This window comes from Mytilus galloprovincialis, chromosome 1, assembly GCF_965363235.1.
Source record: "Mytilus galloprovincialis chromosome 1, xbMytGall1.hap1.1, whole genome shotgun sequence".
NCBI classification, from domain to species: Eukaryota; Metazoa; Mollusca; class Bivalvia; order Mytilida; family Mytilidae; genus Mytilus; species Mytilus galloprovincialis.
The window spans coordinates 89966419-89990418 of record NC_134838.1 but is presented as its reverse complement, the minus strand read 5'-3'; the positions used below and the strand labels follow the sequence as shown (position 1 = coordinate 89990418).

At 31.7% G+C, this 24000-nt stretch overlaps 1 protein-coding gene across 1 annotated transcript; it reads left to right on the top strand.

Moving 5' to 3' along the window:
* Positions 1 to 2085: 2085 nt before the first annotated feature.
* On the top strand, positions 2086 to 17004 carry LOC143044238 (queuosine 5'-phosphate N-glycosylase/hydrolase-like). Its single transcript, XM_076216168.1, has 10 exons — positions 2086 to 2132; positions 3139 to 3285; positions 8320 to 8417; positions 9539 to 9671; positions 10158 to 10307; positions 10680 to 10803; positions 11278 to 11392; positions 12968 to 13038; positions 13417 to 13484; positions 14521 to 17004. Exons 1-10 carry the CDS (start codon positions 2130 to 2132, stop codon positions 14680 to 14682), a joined length of 1071 nt encoding a protein of 356 aa, XP_076072283.1. The 5' UTR covers positions 2086 to 2129; the 3' UTR covers positions 14683 to 17004.
* Positions 17005 to 24000: the final 6996 nt, after the last annotated feature.

Below are 24000 nucleotides of genomic sequence, written 5' to 3'. Positions count from 1 at the left end.
TCCTGTCCTGTTTATCTACTTTAAGATTCGACTAGTATATACGCCAAGACTACTATGCTGAAATTCTACTGTAAGATTCAGACAGGAAGTTGTGTTAAGGCTGTGTTTGAAGAGATTCTATGCAGTATGCAATGCCAAGGTTGTGTTAAGTGAGATGACACTGTAAGATTCGGACGCTAAGATTCTGTAGTAAGTTTTGCTTAGTCGGCGGCTTCCTGCTGTGCTACTGTTATTTCCAAACAATAGGTTGTGCCAAGATTGTGTCTTATTGATATTCTGCGGTAATATTTAGACGGTATGTTGTGCTAAGGCTCTGTCTTACTTAATTCGGACAGTTAGCTGAGATGCTACAGTAAGTTGTGCTGTTGTGTCTTGTTGAGATGCTATTGTAAGATTCAGATAGCAAGTTGTGTTAATGCTGTGTCTTGTTAAGATTATACAATAAAACTTGCCGTTTCTTGATGAGACGCTTCGGTAATTTTTAAACTGTACGTTGTGCCAAGGTTGAGTCTTGCTGAGATTCTACTGTAGGATTGAGACAGTTAGTCGGCAAAGACTTTGTCTTGTTGTTATTTTACTGTCTTTTAAGACAGTTGTGCCAATGTTTAGCTAAGATGCAACAGTTGGACAATAATTTATGCTAAGGCTGTGTAATGCTGAGACTCTACTGTCAGTATAAGACAGTTGTGCTAAGATGCTACTTCCGAACAGTAAGTTGTGTTAAGGCTGTATATTGGTGAGATGCAACTTTCGAACAGTAAGGTTTGCTAAGGCTGTGTATTGCTGAGATGCTACATTCGAACAGGAAGTTGTGCAAAGGCTGTGTATTGCTGAGATGCTTCTTTCGAACAGGAAGTTGTGCTAAGGCTGTGTATTGCTGAGATGCTTCTTTCGAACAGGAAGTTGTGCTAAGGCTGTGTATTGCTGAGATGCTTCTTTCGAACAGTAAATGTTGTGCTAAGGGCAATGTAGTGCTGAGATGCTACTTTCGAACAGTAAGTTGTTATAGGACTTATATATTGCTTAGATGCTACTTTCGAACAATAACTTTGGCTAAGATTGTGTCTCGATGTTCTTAGTAGATGATACTGTCAGTTTCATACATCTGTGCTAATATAAAAAAAGAAGATGTGGTATGATTGCCAATGAGACAACTATCCACAAAGGACCAAAATGACACAGATATTAACAACTATAGGTCACCGTACGGCCTTCAACAATGAGCAAAGCCCATACCGCAAAGTCAGCTATAATAGCTAGGCCCCGATAAGACAATGTAAAACAATTCAAACGAGAAAACTATAACGGCTTTATTTATGTAAAAAATGAACGAAAAACAAATATGTAACACATAAACAAACGACAACCACTGAATTACAGGCTCCTGACTTGGGACAGGCACATACATAAATAATGTGGCGGGGTTAAACATGTTAGCGGGATTCCAACCCTCCCCTAACCTGGGACAGTGGTATAACAGTACAACATAAGAACGAACTATAAAAATCAGTTGAAAAAGGCTTAACTCATCAGATAGACAAAAATATAAGTAGAAGTGGCCGGGTAAGGCTGTGTGTAACTGAGAGCTACTTTCGGACAGTTATTTGTGTTCAGGTTGTGTCGTGCTGAGATTCTACAGCAAGTGTTCTTAGTCTGTTTCTTAATTGCTTGGGTGCTTCTATGCGATTCGGAATGTAAGTCAAGTTGTATCAGAGACATGTATGTTTCTGGTTGTGTGTCGCTAATAGTTTTACTGTTAGTTATTTGGTGTCCAGCTTTAGCGTCACCTTAATATGCTGAAGTCTCCTTTGGAGTACTTCAATGGTGGATTTTGGTTTAAATTTAGTGAATTATATATTTTTTTCTAATTATGGAATGACCACTGAACACCGACCGATATCAGCATTAACAGAGACATATATGTCTCTGGCATTAATAACTTAGTATGAAACATTTATAATGCTGTTGTCGGGTTATGTGTTATAGAACATATGATACATGATGATAGGCCATCATCGGTTTCTTTCGTAGGTGCTCCAGATAACGGAGGAACTTATGGCTGAAAATTGTTTTCCGTGACCTATTTTAATGTGAAAGTGAAAGTAGCACGTGGTTGACGGTATAAACTAATGGTAAAATTAGAAGCCAGTCCACTTTATTTAATATTTATAACCAATGTGATTGTAACCTCTGTATTCATTTTAGATTGGGAAATGTTCTACACGATAGCACAATAATGAGTGACAGTTGTACAGGCACTAGTTTCTGTCATGGGCAATTTACAATACTATCCACACTTTTACGAAAAAAAGGACGTGATTTTTTGTAAAAGTGTTGATAGTATATCCCATTTTTACAGACGGTAGTGCCTGTGGACAGTAATCTCAATCTCAAAACACTCTGAATTTTTAATTTATACTTGATTGCCTGTATAAATTTTCCTTTAACGATCTTTAACTAATAATCAATGTAATTAATTAACTAATAATCAATGTAATTAATTAACTAATAACCAATGTAATTAATTAACTAATACTCAATGTAATTAATTACATGGACAATGTAATTAATTAACTAATAGTCAATGTTATTAATTACATGGACAATGTAATTAAGTGCATTGATTGTATTGTATTTGACAATGTAATTGTGTTGTAATTGATGACATTTAAAAAAAAAACATGTATGTAACAATGGGACATTTAAATTTCTTCTATTATATAAGAATATCTCTTTGGAAGATATTTTTTCTTCAGGTAAATTAATTAATTAATCCATGAGTGTTATAAAAGTGCATGGGTGATCAAAATTCTGTCTACCCCGGTACTTGCAGTTCCAAAAGTTGACAAGTATAAATAATAATTGAGAATTATATAATTAATGCATTCAAGGAACTACTAAACTCTGCATTTTTTTAGTATGACATCCTTATCAGATTTCCCAAATTCAAATACTTAAAAAAAAAATTCTGAAGAAGTACTACTTAACTTCCCATTTATTTTTTATCATGTGGTCCTTTTTTTATATGTATAAACACAATAAAGGCATCTTCTGAGTAAAAGTTGAAAAAACAAATGAAACATGGCAGTTCCAGTCCAAATGATATTGAAGTTCATATGATGTATTTATTTTTTTCAGAGGTTCAGTATATTAAATATTGTAAGACATTACACGAGTGGAAGTATGGCTAGTGTTATGATGCCTAAGGCTGCTGCTAAGTTTATTGCAGAAAAGAGTGAAGATATAAAGATAAATAAGGATGGTGTAAATAATCTAGCCAGAGTTGTAAGTGTTTTCTTGTCCTTAGTATGATAGAAAGTATGACTTTTGAATATTTTTGATAAACTAACCCTTAAAAAGTTTGTGGTTGATGTGGTCCGTACTAAGTGTTAAATTATTTTTACATCAGGGATTAAAATTTTCTCTAAACAATGAAAGGTCTAGTTGCATTTGACTTTTCAGGTAAAAAGTTCTCCTTTTAAGAAAGTCAACAGTCCTGTGTAAAGAATTATATATATAGGTGGCCCTTGACTTTTGTAATTAAAAAATGAAAAGATCTCTCCTGATAGAAAAGTCAGGTCCCTGATCTTGAACCCGAGCTAATTTAAATTCCTGCACCGTGGTAGTTATAATAAGATTTTTGATATTTCTGAGTCTTTTATGGTTTTACTTTATGATGATTGAATCACAGTAGAATATAACATTAAATGAGGATAATAATATATTTTAATATTATTATTAAGATGTTCATATTACTTTTATTTTTACAATGTTGATACATGGCATACTTTCCCCTTTTTTTATCATCGAACATCATAACACACATGCAATAACTTAATGTGCAATCCTTTTCCTATTTATCCCTAGCTGCATGTACCTCTAGACATGACCCAGTTTATAAAACTCCAACATGTCTGGTTTTTGGTGTGTTACATGTATGCAGTGAGTACTCCCCCTTCTCCTTTTCTCTTTCAATCATTTTTTATTTTATTGAGAACTAATAAATGCTGGATTTTATCCATTCAAATACCAGCACAGAGTGGTTATGGTTGTAGACTTATGCTGTCAAACAGCATGTATAATATTAATGTGACAAACTTTATGGGCATTATCCAAATAATTTGTAGTATGCTTACTAACTCATTTATTAGTGATCATGGATAATACTTTATTACCACTTTATAATGTCCATATTGATGATAAACCTAGTATCAGAACTGTATATATCTCCAACTTATTTTTTAGTCTTATTATTGTATTAATCTTACTACAAAGTAATGACATTGAACAAAATCCTGGACCAAACTCATCAAGATATAGCTATCAAAATATTCAAATAGCTGGTATTAATGTTAATTCCTTACGTTATAAAACTGACTTAATTCATTCAGAACTAGGTGAATGTGATGTGATTTGTGTATCTGAAACAAAACTGAAAGCAAATGTTGGAAGCACTGATTTGGTAATGCCAAATTTTCATAATCCTGACTTATTTAGAAAAGACAGGTTAACTTTTGATCTATGTAAGAGACAGTCTCCATTGTAAATGCCGTAGTGACTTAGAAATAGCTGAATTAGAATCAGTTTGTGTTGAAATTACAACAAAAACTGGTAGATTCTTAGTTGTATGTTTTTATAGACCTCCAAATGCACCAGTCACATCACTTGACCATTTTGAAAATTTATTAGATAATGTAATAGATACTGATAAAAATGTAATATTGCTTGGTGATTTAAACATAGATTTACTAAAAGCAAGTCCGACTAGTAGGATATCAAGAATCTGTGAAAGATATGGCATAGAAAATGTTGTTAAGGAACCTACTCGAATAACCTCCTCAACTGCAACACTCTTAGACCCTATATATATGAATAATCTTAGTTTACTAAGAAATAGTATGGTACTACCAAGTTTTTGTAGCGACCACTCTCCAACACTTATTGAGATTAATTTTTCCTCTGCTAGACAAAAAGCTTATTCAAAAGTAGTTTATGACTATGAGAGTGGTGACTATGCATCAGCAAACATGTATTTACAAAGAAAAAACTGGTGTGAATGCTTTAAAAATGTTCATGACATTAATAAGATAAATGGTCTAATTAACCAAGAAGTTCATCATGTCATGGACACATATATTCCCAAAAAAAAAGTATTGGTGAGACCCAGGGACAAACCTTGGATCACAACCAGTATTAAAGTTAAAATGCGAAAGCGTAACCGTGCTTACAAAAAAGCTAAATCAAGAAACTTAATTTCAGACTGGAAAAAATTTAAAGAACTTAGAAATGAAGTGATTGATCTAGTAAGAGAAGCTAAACGTCAGTACCTGATTAACTTGCATAATTCCCTAGTCGATAAATCAATCCCACCAGGGAAGTGGTGGAGAATAGCTAAGAGTGTTTGCAAATTTAAAAATAAAGAGAGTCAAAATTCTCCCATTAAGGTAAATGGAGAGATTCTTATTCACCCCATTGAGAAAGCAACAGCCATAAATGATTATTTTTGCTCAATATCTAGATTTGACACAGAACCTCAATTGCCTAATGTCCCACCTTTGGCACCATATGAGCTGTCTGACATAGTGATTACAGAGCAGGATGTAATTGACCATTTCCAAATTTTAAATATTAACAAACCAGCTGGACCTGACAAGCTACCTCCAAAATTTCTTAAGGCAATTTTCCCATCACTGGTTACACCTCTAACATTCATATTTAATAAAAGCTTACAATCAGGAACAGTTCCCAGTGATTGGAAATTGGCTAATGTATCAGCTATCTACAAGGGTAAAGGAGATCAGGACAATGTTTCAAACTACAGACCTATCTCGGTTACTAATTGTTTTAGCAAAATATTGGAGAAAATTATTTTTAAGTATTTACATAATTATATACATGATCATGCAATATTAACTGATCAACAGTCCGGGTTCCGAAACAAGGACTCTACTATAAATCAGTTACTTTTATTATATGATGAGATTGTAAAAAATCTTGACAAAGGGAAAGATGTCAGATTTATTTTTTGTGATGTGTCAAAGGCATTTGATCGTGTATGGCACATGGGACTTCTATATAAGTTAAGAAAATATGGAATAAAGGGTAATTTGCTTAACTGGTTCAAAAGTTATCTTTCTGATAGACAACAAAGGGTTGGAGTAAATGGGTTTTTTTCTAACTGGAATACTGTCAAGGCAGGAGTCCCTCAAGGATCCATCTTGGGCCCTTTTCTGTTTTTATTGTTTGTGAATGACATAGTAGATGCGGTTACAAACAAAATAAAACTGTTTGCAGATGATACTTGTCTATATTGTGTTGTACATGATGAGAGATCAGCAGCTGAATCCTTGGGTCAAGATCTAGAATCATTAGATCAATGGGCAGGGGAATGGGGTGTAACCTTCAATGCAGACAAAACCAAATCTATGTATTTTACAAGAAAAAGAAATATTGATGTCACATCGCTATGCATGAATGATGCACCTCTAGAAAATGTCTCAGAACATAAACATCTTGGTATAACCTTATCTTCTAATGCCAAATGGTCTAGTCACATACAGGATATTTATTCAAAAGCTTGTAAACGTCTTAATATTATGAGATATTTAAAACATAAGATTGATAGACAGTCTCTTGAAAGACTTTATATTGCATTTATAAGGCCTATTTTAGAATATGGGAACATAATTTGGGACAACTGCACACAAGAAGAATCAGATCTAATTGAGTCTGTACAACAAGCTGCTGCCAGAATTGTAACTGGGCTTCGAAAGGGAACTCCTAGATGGAAAGTATATAAGGAATTAGGTTGGGATTCCCTCCAGAATAGACGTCAGAAAAACAAATTATTGTTTCTTCATAAAACTATTTCTGGAGATATTCCTAATTATATTGCTGCTGATATCTTGTCATGTACAAACACTAATGACCAGTATGGTCTGAGAAAAAAAAGGGAATTTAAAACTCCTCAGTGTCGAACCACAGCCTATAAAAACAGTTTTATTCCACATACTCTTGAAAAGTGGAATTCACTTGATGGAGAAGTTAAAAATATTTTAAGCTTCACAGGATTTAAAAGAAAACTGAATGAGGACATAAGTCCTTGTCCTGTTTTCTTTTCCACTGGTTCACGTAAAGTTAATATAATCCACTGCCAATTAAGAAATGAGGCTAGTGATCTAAAAGATCATCTCTTCTGTGATCATTTGTCGGACAGCTCAATGTGTGCATGTGGAGATCCAGTAGAAGATAATTTTCATTTCTTTTATGTTTGTCCATTTTACATTTATCAGAGATATGAGCTCTTTCGAAAAATAAGTAACTTTAAAAATGTCAATCTTGATGTCCTACTACAGGGTTGCTCAGACTTAAATATTGATGAAAACACAGAGATATTTACATATGTACAACAATATATTCATGAAACTGGAAGATTTTTATAATATTTCATGTGATATTATACTGTTTAGAATCCAGCCTATAACCACAGTGTACCACTCTTTAGTCTTAATTAAAGACAAACCTAACTTTTAACACAAAAAACAACCAATTGTGTTTAGCATCTTTTTGCAAATAAATTTATATATATTTTATTTTATTTTTTGTATTAGTAATTATATTTTCAAAAATCAAGAAATTAATAGTCATGTAATAAGATGGTACACTAAATTATTTATGTATTGCAAAAAAGGGCCAATCAATTCTTTTTATTCATATAAATAGAACAACTTTGTTGCAGTGAGCTTGTGAATTTGAGTAAAAATCACTTTATGATCTACTTGATTCCTAACCAACACTTATTATTTTGGTATAAAATTCGACATCACCTTCAGTAGGTCTTGCTTTAACTTTGTTAACATAGTTATTTATATATGTATACACAAAAAATACTTCAAGAAGTGGAGGAACTGCCTCCCTGACTCACTGCAACAACGTATGATCTATTAACTTATCAGAAAATTATATACTATCATGCATGTTATTCAATCCATCTTGTATGGGAAAGGATTTGTATAGGCACTGCCTTTTGTCCAATCCCTTTGTTTAAATGTACATTTGATATTTGAACAATAAAATATTTTGAATTAAAATGTTGATACACCTATTAAATTATTTTTATACTTTTTGCAACAAATGAAACACTGGAAATGAATATCTATTTCAATACACAATTTTTGTTCATTTTCATTATCATCTTGTCAATATTAAATACCCTTTCTGATTTCCCCTTAAGAACATGTAAATAAATAATTGTTAAGTTTTCACCTGTAATCGTTGATCTTATAATCTTTTATCTATTTTTTTTTTTATAATTTGCAGATGTTCAAATGTGTTAAAGATGATACATACAACATAAAGTCATGGAAGACTGCACATGAATTGAACCCATCAGAGATGACAAAAGAAACTGTTGACTGGTATGCTACAGTAATTTACAGTAATATGAGATATGAGATATATGAGCATGATATCATGTGCATTTATATGTGCATGCAACTTCTCCTACCTTCATGACTGTATTGTAGTAGAATACGAATGCAGAACATTTATGTGAATTAAACTGAGTCTTCACATCTTGACTGTTTGTATAAATATTCAAGCTATAAAATAAAAGAGAAATTGAGTGGACAAATAGTGCATTGTATTCAAAATTGAACAAAGATTTGCAAAATTAAAGTAAATTTTCAAAATCCAGTATGCATTTTGCTAGAAAATATTTGTATAAGTATAAACATAAAAGGTTTTCTTATTATTCTGCATTTCTAGAGAGTGACTTTTTGTCATAAATACAAAAGATACTGCCTTATTGCCCTTTGATACGTCATAAATACAAAAGATACTGCCTTATTGCCCTTTGATACGTCATAAATACAAAAGATACTGCCTTATTGTCCTTTGATATCTCATAAATACAAAAGATACTGCCTTATTGCCCTTTGATACGTCATAAATACAAAAGATACTGCCTTATTGCCCTTTGATACGTCATAAATACAAAAGATACTGCCTTATTGCTCTTTGATACGTCATAAATACAAAAGATACTGCCTTATTGCCCTTTGATACGTCATAAATACAAAAGATACTGCCTTATTGCCCTTTGATACGTCATAAATACAAAAGATACTGCCTTATTGCCCTTGATACGTCATAAATACAAAAGATACTGCCTTATTGCCCTTTGATACGCTTTATGAATTACCAGATCTACCATTTTCAGAATATCAAAGCAAAGGAACAATAAATTATAATTTCATAACTACTACTATACTATGACGTTGTCTTAAGACAACCCGATTTTATACTGACGCATGTTCAATGTATTATTTGTATCATGATGACGGTGCCCTAGGCACCGAAACATGTCGATCAATAAATTTTATGCAGCAGTCCCTCAAGTGTTGTTGTTATAAGACTTTCTAGAAATAAATTATAAGGTATTATTATGATTGTGGTTTGCAAATAATGTAGAAAAAAATAATGTACTCAGTGTTTAAATTATTCCATATACTGCTATGATGATTAAACTTTCTTGCAGGATATTTGTTGCAGACACATTGAATTTTTCCTTTTGGTCAGAAGATGAAAACAAGAAATACATGGTGAGGTACAAAGGAAAGGAATATACAGGGTACTGGTCATGGATTGCTGCACTTAATAGAGCATTAGATGTATGAACATAGTCTGAGATTTTACAGTTGTATTGAATTTATTAAAAGAAAATTGCATTAACATTTTAAAGACACTATATGAACAAATGATGAACTGCATGCCTAAATAAATGCTTGTTTTGAAGTTAGAGAAGGTATAAGTCTATGTGTTTGCCACCCCTGGAATTGACAAAATCAAAAAGCATTATAAATTTATCAGATAACATCCTGCCAGAAGTTCACATTAGACTTGCATAAATACATATCTTTTTTTTTAATGTGCTTTTTTGCATCAAGGTTTCTAACTTCTTTCATCAAACAAGAAAACGGCAAAAAAAAGCCTGGAATGTTCAACTAGTGACCAGTTATATCTAAATTCAAGTTCATCTTGATAAAATTATCTGTTTTTTAATAATGTCTTTTTTTTTATTGTTTAAAATATTTAAAATCTTTGTGATATTGAAAAGATTTGAAATAACTCATATTTAAATCATACATTTCTTTCAGAATGGGATCAAACTAACAGATCCAAAGTTTTATGCTAATATAACCAAGGAAAAACTGTCAGAAATCCTGAAATCAGATTCTAACTATGAAATACCTTTATTGGAAGAAAGGGCACAGGTTTTACAGGAAGCTGGCAAAAAGCTTGTGGAGGTATAAAATACAAAACATCAGTACATTCTGTCAGTTTAAAAAACTTAAATGCATTGCACATTATGTATTTTTTAAATGTAGATTAAAGTTCTGGAACAAAATTTGTATTTTGGTGGTGATTTCTATTGCTTACTTATCTATTTTTACTCGTAACAGTAGAACATTTATCTGGATTCTTGAAGCTTTTTGGCCTTAAAACTTCTTTATCGAGGAAATAGCTACCATACATTAAAAGAAATGATGGTTTTCCTAAGAATTCTTTATAAAGTAAGAATATGCTAACACAATTATGATTTATGTTTGTTTTAAATGCACAACTAATGATAATAAGTATGTACTTTCAATAATTTTAATTATAACATTCTGTTTCAGAAATATGATGGAAGTTTTGTGAATTGTATTGAGAAATGTGAGAAAAGTGCAGAATCTCTTCTTAAATTAGTAGTGGAAGAATTTCCTTCATACAAAGATGTAGCAGAATATAATGGGAAAAAAGGTTGGTAATTTGTTCTATTTGTAAAAAGCACTATCATGAAGTCCTTGAATTTAGGTTACTGCAAATAATGTGACTTCTTTGGAGGTGTAAAAATTTGTCTATCCAGACAACAGCAAAGGGAAGTAATTTAGATTACTATTTGATGTGATGAAGAATCCAAGTCTTTTCACCACCACATTCTATTGGGAAATGTATACATGCAGCCCAATAAATGATTTATTTATAATTGTTTGGTTATTTTTTATAAGTAATTTCAACTGTTCACAATTAAGAACAAAGTGTGTAATAACTAGCATAGCACACTTTCAATATATAATTTCAATTAAATTCTGCAATATCATTAAGTTTTATTGAATAAGACTTTTTTGAATTTTTCTTGCAGTATAATGTATTTTTTTTCTCCTTCCTTTTTTGGTTATTGCATCTTTCTTGCAGTATAATATATTTTGTTTTTCTTTCTTTTTTTGGTTAAAGTTGGTATATACAAAAGAGTACAGATTTTGATAGCTGACATATGGGCCTGTTTTGAAGGAAAAAGTTATGGAGAATTCTATGACATTAACTTTATTACCATGTTTGCAGATTACAGGTTTGCACATTAGACTAAAACTTGTGTCCTTATTAGTGTTGTCAAATCTTACACTTTTGCCTTACCGGTTACTCGGATAATCGTTCGACCGATTAACCGGTTAACCGATAGTTTAAGTTGATGTTTGAAGGCCTTATTTACATAGATATAAGAAGATGTGGTATGAGTGTCAGTGTGACAACCTTCCATTCAAGTCATACATTCATGTTTTTATAATACGATGAATTGAAAAAAATGGAAAACAACACATTTAATAATTAAAGCTCTTTTCTGGATTTACCTTCATCAGGAACGCTCAAAGCCAAACAATTGAAATCCAAAGATGTATAAATACCGAAAATCGTTGAAGAGCAATATGTAAAAAAATACCTAAAATAAATAGACAAATTCATCTAAACATCTAAAGCCAACTTTGCCTGAGGGAGTTGAAACCTTACTTTCATAATAATTGAAGTTTCTCCTTTATAATAAGGCTGATCTGTGAAGATTCCTGGCGAAGTTTGACTTTTAATAATCAAATACACCGTATCAACTATGGCGTTTGTACTAACTTTAGATTAAAAAATAAAAAAACTGTCTTGATCTCTTAGAATTGAATATGTCTGAAACCAATGATTCTTTCATTTTCTCTTGTTGTCTCCGAAAATAATGTGAAGTGTTTCAATTTGAAATGATTAAGCCAAAGCTTGTTACTCGTACTATCAAGTATACATTGATTACATTCACATTGGTTTGCATTTCACAATTTTTTAGTTGTATTTTATTTACAGTATGAAAAAGCTTTGCACGAAGGAGATTGCACATTCAGATGCATGTCTACACAATATAAGAATAAAAATGAAATAATGAAGTAAATTGTAAAATTTAATCGCATTTCTGTTTTAAAGATACTGTTAAAAAAACATGTATACTAATTATGTTTCCTTACTCTGCACCGAGCTGAGAGAAAGCTCTAATTAATTTTATATTTTTGCATTAAGGATATCGATCATTATACTGAATAATTGATCTGTCAAATTAATTACCACGACGACAATTTTTAAAGGAAACATAACTATTTTAAAATGATTTCAATACACATTTATATCAAATCTATCAAAATTAAACAAAAGTCCAGTTAACCCGTTGGCGTTTTGGGTATTCGGTATTCGGTCGTTCAAATGGTTAACCGTTGACAATACTAGTTCTTATAAGAACTTAATTCAATATAAATGTGTCTTGTCTATAGAAATTGTTCAAATCAAATATCAAAATAAAATAAGAACATGAGTACTTTGGAAACCAAGCAGCATTTTGTGAGTGCCTTCTCTATATCACGCTATCTTGACTTTTAATTCTGAATTTTTTGCTTGTTAATAATCATAGGAAAATTCCATCACATTTTATTTTTGTAATGCCTTCAAGTCACCTGGGGGGGGGGATGTTTTCTCATTTTAGATTTCTGATTTTTTTTCTCATTCCTGATTTCAGAAATAAAAAAGAAAATTTCTTCAAATATTGTATTTTTTTGGCAAAAAATGTGAAACAGGGGTACCAAAAAAAATGTTAACACAGTTTTCAATTTAATATTTTTAGGATTCCTCAAGCTCTTGTGCAGTTTAAAGCCATGACTTATTCAGATAAATTAACTGAATTCTTAAACAAAGGTTAGTGGAAATGTTATTAGAAAAATATGTCTTTGAGTTTTTTTGTACCATCTACAACAGCAACAGAGTACTTCAAACAATTTTTGAATGAAATGTGCATGTTTGTTTTGATGGTGAAACAAAGTTTTCTTTTGATTATGGAAAAAATTCATTTGGATTTTTCAGTGTTTTAGGACTTGAAATGTCATTTATAAGGTTAATTTTATACACTTAAGGATATCCTCCTGAAATTTTTTTCAACAATTTTAAAATGTATTTATCATGCGCTTATGGCACAGTTTGGTCATCCAAAAATTATCTCTCATAAAGTTATTCTAAAGATAGCAAGTGTCTCTCATAAATACATGTTCCTACTTCACTACTTATGTGATATTTCAGATCAGATGATGAAGACTGGTGACAAATACGAGGTAGAAATAAGAGGATGTAGTATACAGGCTGTTGAGGTAGGACATATTCAATCATTTTGTCTTAAAATGATGTGGTTAATTAATGAGTATTCAAAATATGGAGATAAATACTTTGGTCATAAAAAATATTTTCATTGACATTAATTTCATGTTGAAGAGATACAGGCTGTCAAGGTGTGACATATTCTTTCATTTTGTCTTAAAATGATGAGGTTAATTATAGATTATCGTTGATCATCTCAACGAGATTGATTTTCCCGCTTGAGCTGGGACGGCGAAAGCGAGAAAGGCGATCGAGTTGAGATGACCAATGATAATCTGTTTATCGCTATTTTACCTATGACGACGTTGTCAATTTCATGTCAATTTCGTTAGCAACGCCATGTGCCTGCTTATTTTCTAGCGATAATTATCCACCTCAAGCGAGTAGCATGATATGAAAAATTATCACAAAAAAAAAAACCAAAGGAAAAATTCACAAAATAGCGATGAGTATTTATAATATGGAGATAAATACTTTGATGATAATATTTTCATTGACATTAATTTCATGTTAAAGCGACCCTTTGTAATTATATGAAAGAAGTTGACACAAAATTGAGGTTACATTTATTAAGTGTAAAATCCACTATGAATTGTTCTACTTTTTAGGTGGTATTTGTGTTTTTTTCTCAATTATAAGGCGATATGAACTCTCATTGACGGGTTAATTGCTCTTTGATGATCAGAATGCAGTTTCCATGTTTCTAGTTTCTCAGTTTGGTCAACATTAGAATATGACATCCACTTTAATTGCAGTACTGTGTTTTGCTATAGTGGCAAGAAAAAGGCATCAATGCCTGATGATGTTAAAAGGAAAGAAGTTGTGTTCTTTACTAATCATTCAAACTGTATGGTGTCATTGGAGAAACAGATTCCACCACTGTATCTCAAGACAGTTGAATTTTAAATATTTTAGCAAGCATCTTGTTAAAATAATTTTTCATTTCACTGATTACAATAGAGAAATATTTCATCTCTAAAATTATTTTATGCTTCTTTATAGATATTATTTATAATTTGTTTTATCTAGGAAGTGACTGAAGAGACGAGAAAGTTACTATCAGCAGACGACAGTACAAAAGATGCTATGATTAATGCTATCATTATTGATCATTATCTATGGGACTACAGAAGGGAGCATGCTACAGACATTAAAGTACCATTCCACAAAATCAGATGTATTTACTATTGACATCAAGAGTAATTTGTCAAGATTGGAACTTAGAACATAAGTAGTACAAACTTTTCTTATGCAGCAATTGGTCGTCCATCCTAAATGATCAATTGTTTGTTTGAGGAAATTGTGTTCTTGTGTTACATTTTTATACATAAGCAGTATATTCAGATTTAAAAACGCTGTAGTGAATGCTAGACAAATATCAAAATCATAATTGTTAGAGCTAGAAAATTCATTGTTGTTGGATTATTTTAAGTTGATTAATGACTTAAATCGAGGAAAAATAGATATTGTAGTTGTTCCAGCTTAAATTTGGCTGCTAGTTATCTTTGTAAATTATTTACATTTGTTTACCTAGAGCAACTTATAGCTTTTCAAACAAGAAGGATTTTGTTCTCATTGTTGAAGGCATATAATGATCTGTAAATTACATCTTACATCATTGAAAGCAAAATTATGGGATTCTAATGAGGTTCGTAACTCTGTAAATTTCATCCTGTGGTGTATGACTAAGATATCATCCTTAACATGCATGAAATATTTGTCACTGGATATTAAGCAACCAACAATTTACCTTTCTTAGATTTGTTTAATGCATTGAGCGATTTTACAGATAACTTTTGCAAGGTCACAAAGTTGTTTTAATTTTACCTATACGGTATTCAGTACATTTGTAATACAAAGTTTTGATTAGATTAACTTTAGTTACAAAGCATACTCAGAATATGTGTCATTGTTGTTGTTAATGATCTATAGGTTGTGAAACATTGATTTTCAATGAAGTGTGCAAGGTCAAGGTTACAAACTTAGTCCAACTTTATGTTTGCCATATTCAAATATATATATAGGTTAATGATTGGCTAAACATTTTTGGTATAAAGCATATTCAAAGTACTTGCCATTGATGATTACCAATAATAGGTTGTGAAAAATATTAAGTGCTAATCTTTGTCTGGAAGATCAAGGTCAAAAAGTAGATTTAACTTGACATATTCCATATTCAAATATAAATAGTAATAATTGGCTAAAAAAACTTTTGTTATAAAGCATATTCAAAATATTTTTTACTGTCGTTATCCACAACAAGGTTGTGAAACATATTATGCATGAATATTTGTCTACAAACTCAAGGTCACAAACCATGTTCAATTTTACCTATTCCATATTTGAATATACATAGTTCAGATTGGCCTAAAATTTTTGTTTCAATCTTTGTCATTGTTGTTAACCATCAATAGGTTGTGTTACATTTTGAGTTTGGTTGTTTTGTCTGCAAAGTCAAGGTCACAAAATTTGTTCAACTTTACATACACCATATCTTAATATATTAAGTTAAGTCTCGGTTAGAATTTTCATGACATGATATTTATTATACAAGTTTGTAATAAGAAAGAAATGTCTTTTAAGGTGGTACCTAACACTACAGGGAGATAACTCTGTAAAGTCAACTAAACGTTTTAATTACGTTGTGTTGTAAAAGGAATATTAAGCTTTTCAATGATCAAAATTAATTTTTGTCAAACTGCTATATAACCAGTGTAATTTTTCTGACAAAACAGTTGGTTCAAAAATTTTGAAATTTTTATATTTTTGTTAAAGGGTCAAAGTAAATATTTTGACAAAATTTTATGAAAATTAAACGAGCCAAATTAATTTTAGTGAAAGTCTTGGGTACCACCTTAAAAGGCCAAGTTAAAAATAACAAATATTTGTTTAAGTGATCATGTGGAGAAAAGTACTGTAAATTCAGGAATTAATGCGAGGTTTTTATTATTACCGAAAATGTGACAGAGTTGTAAACGCAATAATTTAAAATGACAAATCTCTGTTTACGTTTTGGAAGAAAAATGGGTCATGGAAGATGATTTTATCCACCGCATAACTTCTAGTCAAAATTACCTCTGCAAAGATTGATTGTATGATCACTAATTTCATTTAGTTTACTTTTTTTTATGTCTGTTAATATATCTGTTGTTTTTTTATGAAATATAAAGATACTGGGGTTTATTTAAGTATTTATTATTCCAATATTTATTTAAAATGACAAGTCGCTTGCAAATAGTCATTTAATTTTGTGTATTTAGTCATGACTAGCACTTTATATGTAAGGGCATTACTATGGCACCATTATGTCTTTTTTACCATTTTTTTTTAAATCTAGTAAATACATGCTATCAAATCATGTCAAAACTGTATTTTTTATAAACAATAGTTTGTTTTTTACACTTGTCATTATATTTTATTAACATTAAACTTCATGGCAGTAGAATTTTTATATAAAAGACTTCACTATGATTTATTTTTCTGTCAAGATTGTAAAATAAAGTTTTCATGTTATGTATTTGGTTGTGTTTTATGTGGAAGTGTCAAGTACTGAAGTAATGTTCTGCATTATTTCTTATCATTCTTTGTTCACATTTCAATGCATTCATTTATTAACTTGACAATTTGTTAATGTTTTACAGTACTGTCAAATTCCGTTACAGAGGCGGATTGAGAGGGGGGAAATTTGGTTGATTATATAGGGAATCACTGAAGCTTGACTGGAGCAGTCAGAGGGCCCCCACTTATGAAAATTTCTGGATCCGCCACTGCATTATATTGACAATGATGCGTGAACATAATAAACAGACATAATAGGTAAAAAAAATCAAAAATACAGCAGTCAACATTGTGTCAAAAATTAAAGACAAGAATTCATAAATTGATCGTAGTACAATAACACAATAACCGGATGTATAAGTACAGAGCCACGTCGTATATGTAACTAAGAAACATAAAAAGGCATATAGACTTGTATTTTTTCTCATATTAATGCAAAGATTTTTCTAAATAATTTATCCTCACTATGCTTCCAATTATGTTTTGTCATTGTTTCCATCTACAATTCAGGTCATGCTATTAATCATAATGCTTCTAGTATGTTTGTCTATTTCCTTGTACGTCAAGAAACATTGACACTATGGTTAAAATGGAACATATTGGTCAAATGTATTTATTTGCTTTTGAAGAAAATATGACAGATACAATGAACATTTAAATGACATTTTTAAGCCACTCATTAATGTATATTAAAAAGCAAAAATAATCATTTATGAAAGATTTCAGCAAAAAAAAATAACAGGTGAGTGATTCAGGCTCTTGAGATCCTCTTGTTTCCTTTGTAATACTGGTTATATCAAGCATTCCTGTCAAGTTTTGTCATAATCAGTTCAATAGTTAGAGAAAAATCTAGTATAGTGTAAGCAACATCTACAGCAATCAGAGGAAAGTTTCTTTCTGAGAATTTAAACGAAGCCGCATCATAATAGAATCTAGTGTGGACCTATAAATGATCAAATATTTGTCTCATCTGCCTACAAACAGTTGAATATGATACAAAAGATGACTTTAGGATGATAAATACCACTATTAATACTAGTCCAAGAGTTATTGTCCCTTAATTTAAATTATTTCCTTTATTTTAAATCAATATTGTATTTGAAGCTGTACATATAAAATCAAATCTGTACATGTATATTCATACTGGTTTTAAAAATCAATAAAATGTATGATTCTGATACACACATAGATATATACATATAGAATTAACTAGCACATTTTGAATTTTGTATAAAGTATATTCTCTGATTTCAAGACATAAAAATTTAAAAACTTAAAAATAGAAAAAGAACCTAAATAATTTTTGATTGTCTTTATAGAGTTTTAGAGGGGCAAGGACTTTTTTTATAGATTTTTTTTTAGATGGGCAAGGACTTTTTTTCAGAATTTAAAAGGATGGGCAATAACTTTTTTAATGAAACAATATTAAGAATGCACCGGCCCATCCATCTGATAAATATTGAACGGTCCCTTATGTCATATCGTTTTGTTCTCTAGCGACCCTCATTGTCAATTTCTACATGTAAGTCAAGATAAGCGACAGTCTTTAGAAGCTCCTGTATGGTGTTAGCCTCGTCATGTATGATAGGCTGAAAGGAACACGTTGTCGACCAGAAGAGTAGCACAGTTAGCGACTGTCATACAAGTGAAAGATTAAGCGAGCTATAAAACCAGGTTTAATCAACCATTTACCACAAATATGTGATTGAACTTTTGTTGTTGCCATTTGTAAAGGGACTTTCCGTTCTGAATTTTCCTTGGAGGTCGGTGTGTTTGTGATTTAACGTTTATTCTCCAAACGTAACAAATATGTTGTCAATCAAGAAATCAGGCATTTTGATATCATCAGTTTCAAAGAACCCTATTCCAGAATCAGAGGGATTAAAAAAAAAAAAAAAAAAATGAGAAAAAAAGGGAAAAAGAATGGAAGATTTATTCCTCCAAGGTTTGATTCGGCGATTCGTATATCTACGTTGGCCATTTATTTGAATGAAACAACGTAGGACAAATTGTTTCAATTACGGTCTCATAGTTTGGACTCGTGTACACGGCAGGAAAACTAAATGCTTTGATACTATTGCAATAGGAAAGTTTTAAAATGATGTTTAACGGAAAGAGAGGACTAACTCAAGACTATTTTTTTTTGTAAATCTGTTTGATTTTACTGTATATTCTTGTGCTATTTTACATATAATGGATTGGTCATTTGTAACTTGACAGGTGGAAGGGAGCATTGGAAATATTTGGGAAATAATAGGGGGGGGGACTATATTTTTCGGTACTTCAAATTGGGCCGGGCGGGGTCAAATTTTCAAAAAGATTTGAGATGTTCTGTATTTCAAACATGAAAAACTGAATCATATCGATCTCTTCTGATTTAACTATAAAAATATTGAAATTTATACAATCATAAAACCGAACACTCAACGCTGGTGTAATTTTGAAATTTCAAAAATGACGTACAAAGGTTAGATATGAGATATCGTGACACCAAATCGCCTACACTGTAGCCGTCCCGCTAGACCACACGACCACCTGTGCTTCACAATAATAAAGCTTTCGGTGGTCGTGTGTTACCTTTCCTCGTCAGTTTTAATGTAGCGTCGTACTGCAGTACATGATATATAAGGCATGGATATGTTATTGTTACAGATCAGCTCAATTATCTATAGTAAAGGATCCTACAAATTAATGCAAGATCACGGTGGGTATGGTTGTCCTGCGAGAGAACGTTCTGTGCTGGTGATTCGGTCCTGACGGGTGCTGGTGATCAATGAAAAAATGTAAACAAAGACGAAAATGATGATTTTTGACGTTTTCACTCATAAAAAATGGAAGAAAACAGTTGAGATTTTTCAATTTTGTTTCTTATGGGTTCATATGTAAACCAATAAAAAGTTGACCCGCTAAACTGTTTCAGTAAGCGTAACACAAAAATGCTCATTTTCAGAAAATCTAGAACTGAAAAAATAAAACAAAAATGCTCATAGAGTCCGCTTTCTATACCGCAATCCACACGACAAAACTATTTTGTGAAAAAACATTGCAATTTGTTAAAATTTAGCATTTTCTCAATTTATTCATGTCCTTATACTGTGCTGGTGGGTCCTGTCATTGTGCTGGTGGGTCCTGATAGGGTGCTGGTGATTTTGGATAAGAAGTTGGTCATATTTGAAACAAATGTTACAAAATCAATAAAATTGGGCAGATAATTGTTGTCAATAGGATCTATGACTCCTATTTTAGCTCTTATGCATCCATTTGGCTGTTTAATATGTGTTTTCAAATGATCGTAACTAGTATTACATAACTACATCTTTTGTCCAATATCAGATAACAATTATATAGTATCTAAAATAAGAATAGTTTTATTAAGATATTAAATGCCCCTTACATTGATGCTTCAACAATGATCAAAGCCCATGCCGCATAGACATGTTTGTTAGCGCTCCGCATACCCCTCCCCACTTCCACCCAACCAACCCTCCCCATTTCCTCCTTCATTGTTACAGTGGTGTACCAACACAACAATTTATCACATAAAATAATAACACAAAGACACATTATTGAACAACGATCAATGCTCGCAGGTACTGAAAGCTAGTTCAAAGCCGCATTTTCAACTAATAGATAAACCATGTTCTCATATACAAAAATTCCTATCGTGTCGATTAAAAAAGTCTCAAGACTTAAGTTCGCATTTTAATGTTTGATGAAGCAGAACTTTAAAAGTGTGCAGTGAATCTTGTGCTCACAACAGTTATTGTCATAATTATGTTTACATAAGACTTATAAAGGAATTAAGTAGGTACCAAGAAATATTTTACAGTTCAATTTAATGATCATGAATGGAAGGAAATGGTACGGAAGTTTACATAGGACAAAAAGAAATTGATAGTATTTTTTGGCGAAAGACTTAAACGCTTCTTTGCATTATATAGTACAGCTCTTCTATAAAAGCATGCAAAAAAAAACTTTGATTGACTTGCTTGCTATGTTTGCTTGAATGTTTTCAAACAATAGGTAGGCGGAGTTTCAATACATACTGGGATTTGATTGGACAAATACATACTGACAGGAATTGAAGTTCATGTTTATTGTCCAAACAAATTCTAGTCTAAGTAAACAGACTACTTACCTGTCGTTTACAAACATCCAAACAATCATAGCAAGCAATTTGATCAATGGTTTGCTTTGCATATATTTATAGAAGAGCTGTTAATTCTTAAAAAAAAAATCTTGTTGTCGTAGATGGTTAAATTCTCAACAAAATCTCAATAACTTTGTTGGAACGAATAAAGGTTTTAAATCAAATTTTCGTGGACTTTTTAGCTTCCACCCTGACGAGGCATGTTAGCTGTTCGTATGCTGTTGCACCTGACGCACGGAAACTTTGACATTTCCATCTTCTTTTCTGAAATATTTTCCCCAGCTCATACTTGACAAGATCGTTATCCTAGTAAAAGGTGTAACCAATGAATTGAACAAAAGTTAAAAATGCCACAATACTATATAATTCATTTTATGTATCAATTTGTTCGAAAAAAGTCGAAAAGAAGAGAGTTTTTTTAATGTCATGATTATCTGTCGATTTCTAGATCTATGCTTAGCATTAATTTCAGATGACATGGACTCTTCACCCTGGTGACCCTGCTGCCTTTCATAACTTTATCCGTATACATATATTGATAGATAAACAAAAGGCTGCAACTACATGGTATTTTTGTATTTAAAATGAGAATATTTGTGGTGAATGGAAACTGTGAGGGTCAAAATCTTAAATTGCTCATAAATGTTGCTGGACCCAGTTTCGTTATCTGATCTGAATTTTCTGAAATGTGCAAGGTAGATAGACATTGGCCCTTTGATTTTTTTTACTCGGTAAGTTTTGCCCTAATTGCTTGAACTTTTGCAATATTAAAGCCGATTTCAATGAGTGTGTAGACAAAGGGAATATCTTTGGTTATCTTGCTTGCTGAACGGAAATACATTGTTAGGTTATGTAAACTACCCTACTTTAAGAGTATACTAGTCCGACAAATGACACATCTTTCTGTCTGTAGGCCCAGGCTACTTCGAAAGGAGGGTAGTATACCTTACATAACAATGACTTCTCACGGTTTAGCTAACAAGCAAGCTAACCAAAGATATTACCTTTGCCTACATACTCAATGGAATCGGCTGTAACTAAAAACTCGAATACATTTTAACAGACAGTGGTCATGTTTGTTGATGAATATTGTTTTTCCTAGATTCACTCTTGAAAAATCATTTAGTAACATTTGGTCAAGTAATTTCAGAAAAGATCTTTTTTGTAATTGCGGACGCCAAGACAATACATGAACCTCACACGACCCCTCGACACAGGTGAGCTTATATATGATCTTGTAGCGATTCGGGTTGATAACCAGTTGAAATTAAGCCAGTTTTGTGTGTGTGTAGATTTGTATTGTTTTAAACTGTTATGACCTTTTAAAGTTAAATGTAGGTGTTTAATCTAAGAATTTCTTTTTTAAACTTATATACTTGTTTTATACTCCTTTGGTAGTATGAAGCTACGAGATATTTTAATTTTTGAAATTGAAGGCACAATTAACAAAGCAAACGGTAGTTTCAAATACTTTTAAATAGATCTTTAAGGATAATGTACCCTTATGTCGGTCCCATGCTAAACATAACAAAAATCTCTGTACAAAGGTTATCTCGTCTTCATTCTCTGACATATTCTAGTCTGTCCTTTCATAAAATAGTGATTTTTTTTAGTGTTATATCGAAAAATACCTGATTACCGTTCAGACAAAAAAATTATGTTGAAAAAATCTTACAGATACAGCAAGTGATTCTTAATAGCTATAAGATACATTTTTCTTTTCAAATACAACTTTTAAATCTTACGGGAAACTATTCCAAGCTTAAAACTTTCACTGTAACCTCCCTCTAACTTATCCCCCCCCCCCCAAAAAAAAAAAAAAACCAAAGAAACAAACCCGCAATTCTATTGTCATTCTTATAGTCAGTACTTAATTGTTCCCAAACAAATGTGTTTTAAGCTGCTAAAGACATATGATTCAAACGCTCAGAAAGTCCTTTGTTCTATATTTTTGCTCTCCATTTTTATGCAAAACCTTTTACATTTTTATTTTATGGGTTACTGTTGAAGGTCGTACGATAACGTATGATTGTTAACTCATACTTCCTTTGGTTTATTAAGGAAATTTGTCCATTGACAACAAACATACCACATCATCTACTTTATATAAGTATTGTATAAATTACAACGTATTTTGGTGATCTTGCAAAATGATCGTAATCCCGAAAATCGTAAACATATTTTCTCATCTTAAAAGGGGCAAGAAGGGTTCCATTAACAGGCCAATAAATAAGATTACAGTTAATTTTAAAATAAATTAAAAAAAATATGGGTTTTTTTCTCTCATAATAACAGTAAACAGATTCACAACAATGTCAATTTCAAGAAAGCAGACAACAGTTAATTAGTCAATAACAGTACAGCATCAATGATCTTGAATATATGCCACTTTTAACTAAAATATAAAGACACAGAACCAGGACATAAGAGCACAGAACCAGGACCGTTTTTCTTATCACCAGCACAGCGTCAGGACTATTCCGTTTAACGAACTTGCACGACTTTTGCAATATAATATTGTTGAAATATACTTTGCATGGTACTTATGACGCATCAGAGAAAAATTAAGCAACAAAACAGTCGTTTTATTGCCGTTCTGATACAATGTAAACAAACCCACCAGCACAGAATCAGGACCCACCAGCACCTGACAGGACCAAATCACCAGTACAGAACGTTCTCTCGCAGGACAACCATACCCACCGTGAAGATACAGTCACAGAAAATAATTATATATATAATAAAGCTTTCGGTGGCCGTGTGTTACCTTTCCTCGTCAGTTTCAATCTAGCGTCGTACTA

Coding starts and splice junctions, on each gene's coding strand:
- LOC143044238 (XM_076216168.1), top strand. Junction 3,286..8,319: donor TAAATAATCTAGCCAGAGTT/GTAAGTGTTTTC, acceptor TATAATTTGCAG/ATGTTCAAATGTGTTAAAGA. Junction 10,804..11,277: donor AGAATATAATGGGAAAAAAG/GTTGGTAATTTG, acceptor TTTTGGTTAAAG/TTGGTATATACAAAAGAGTA.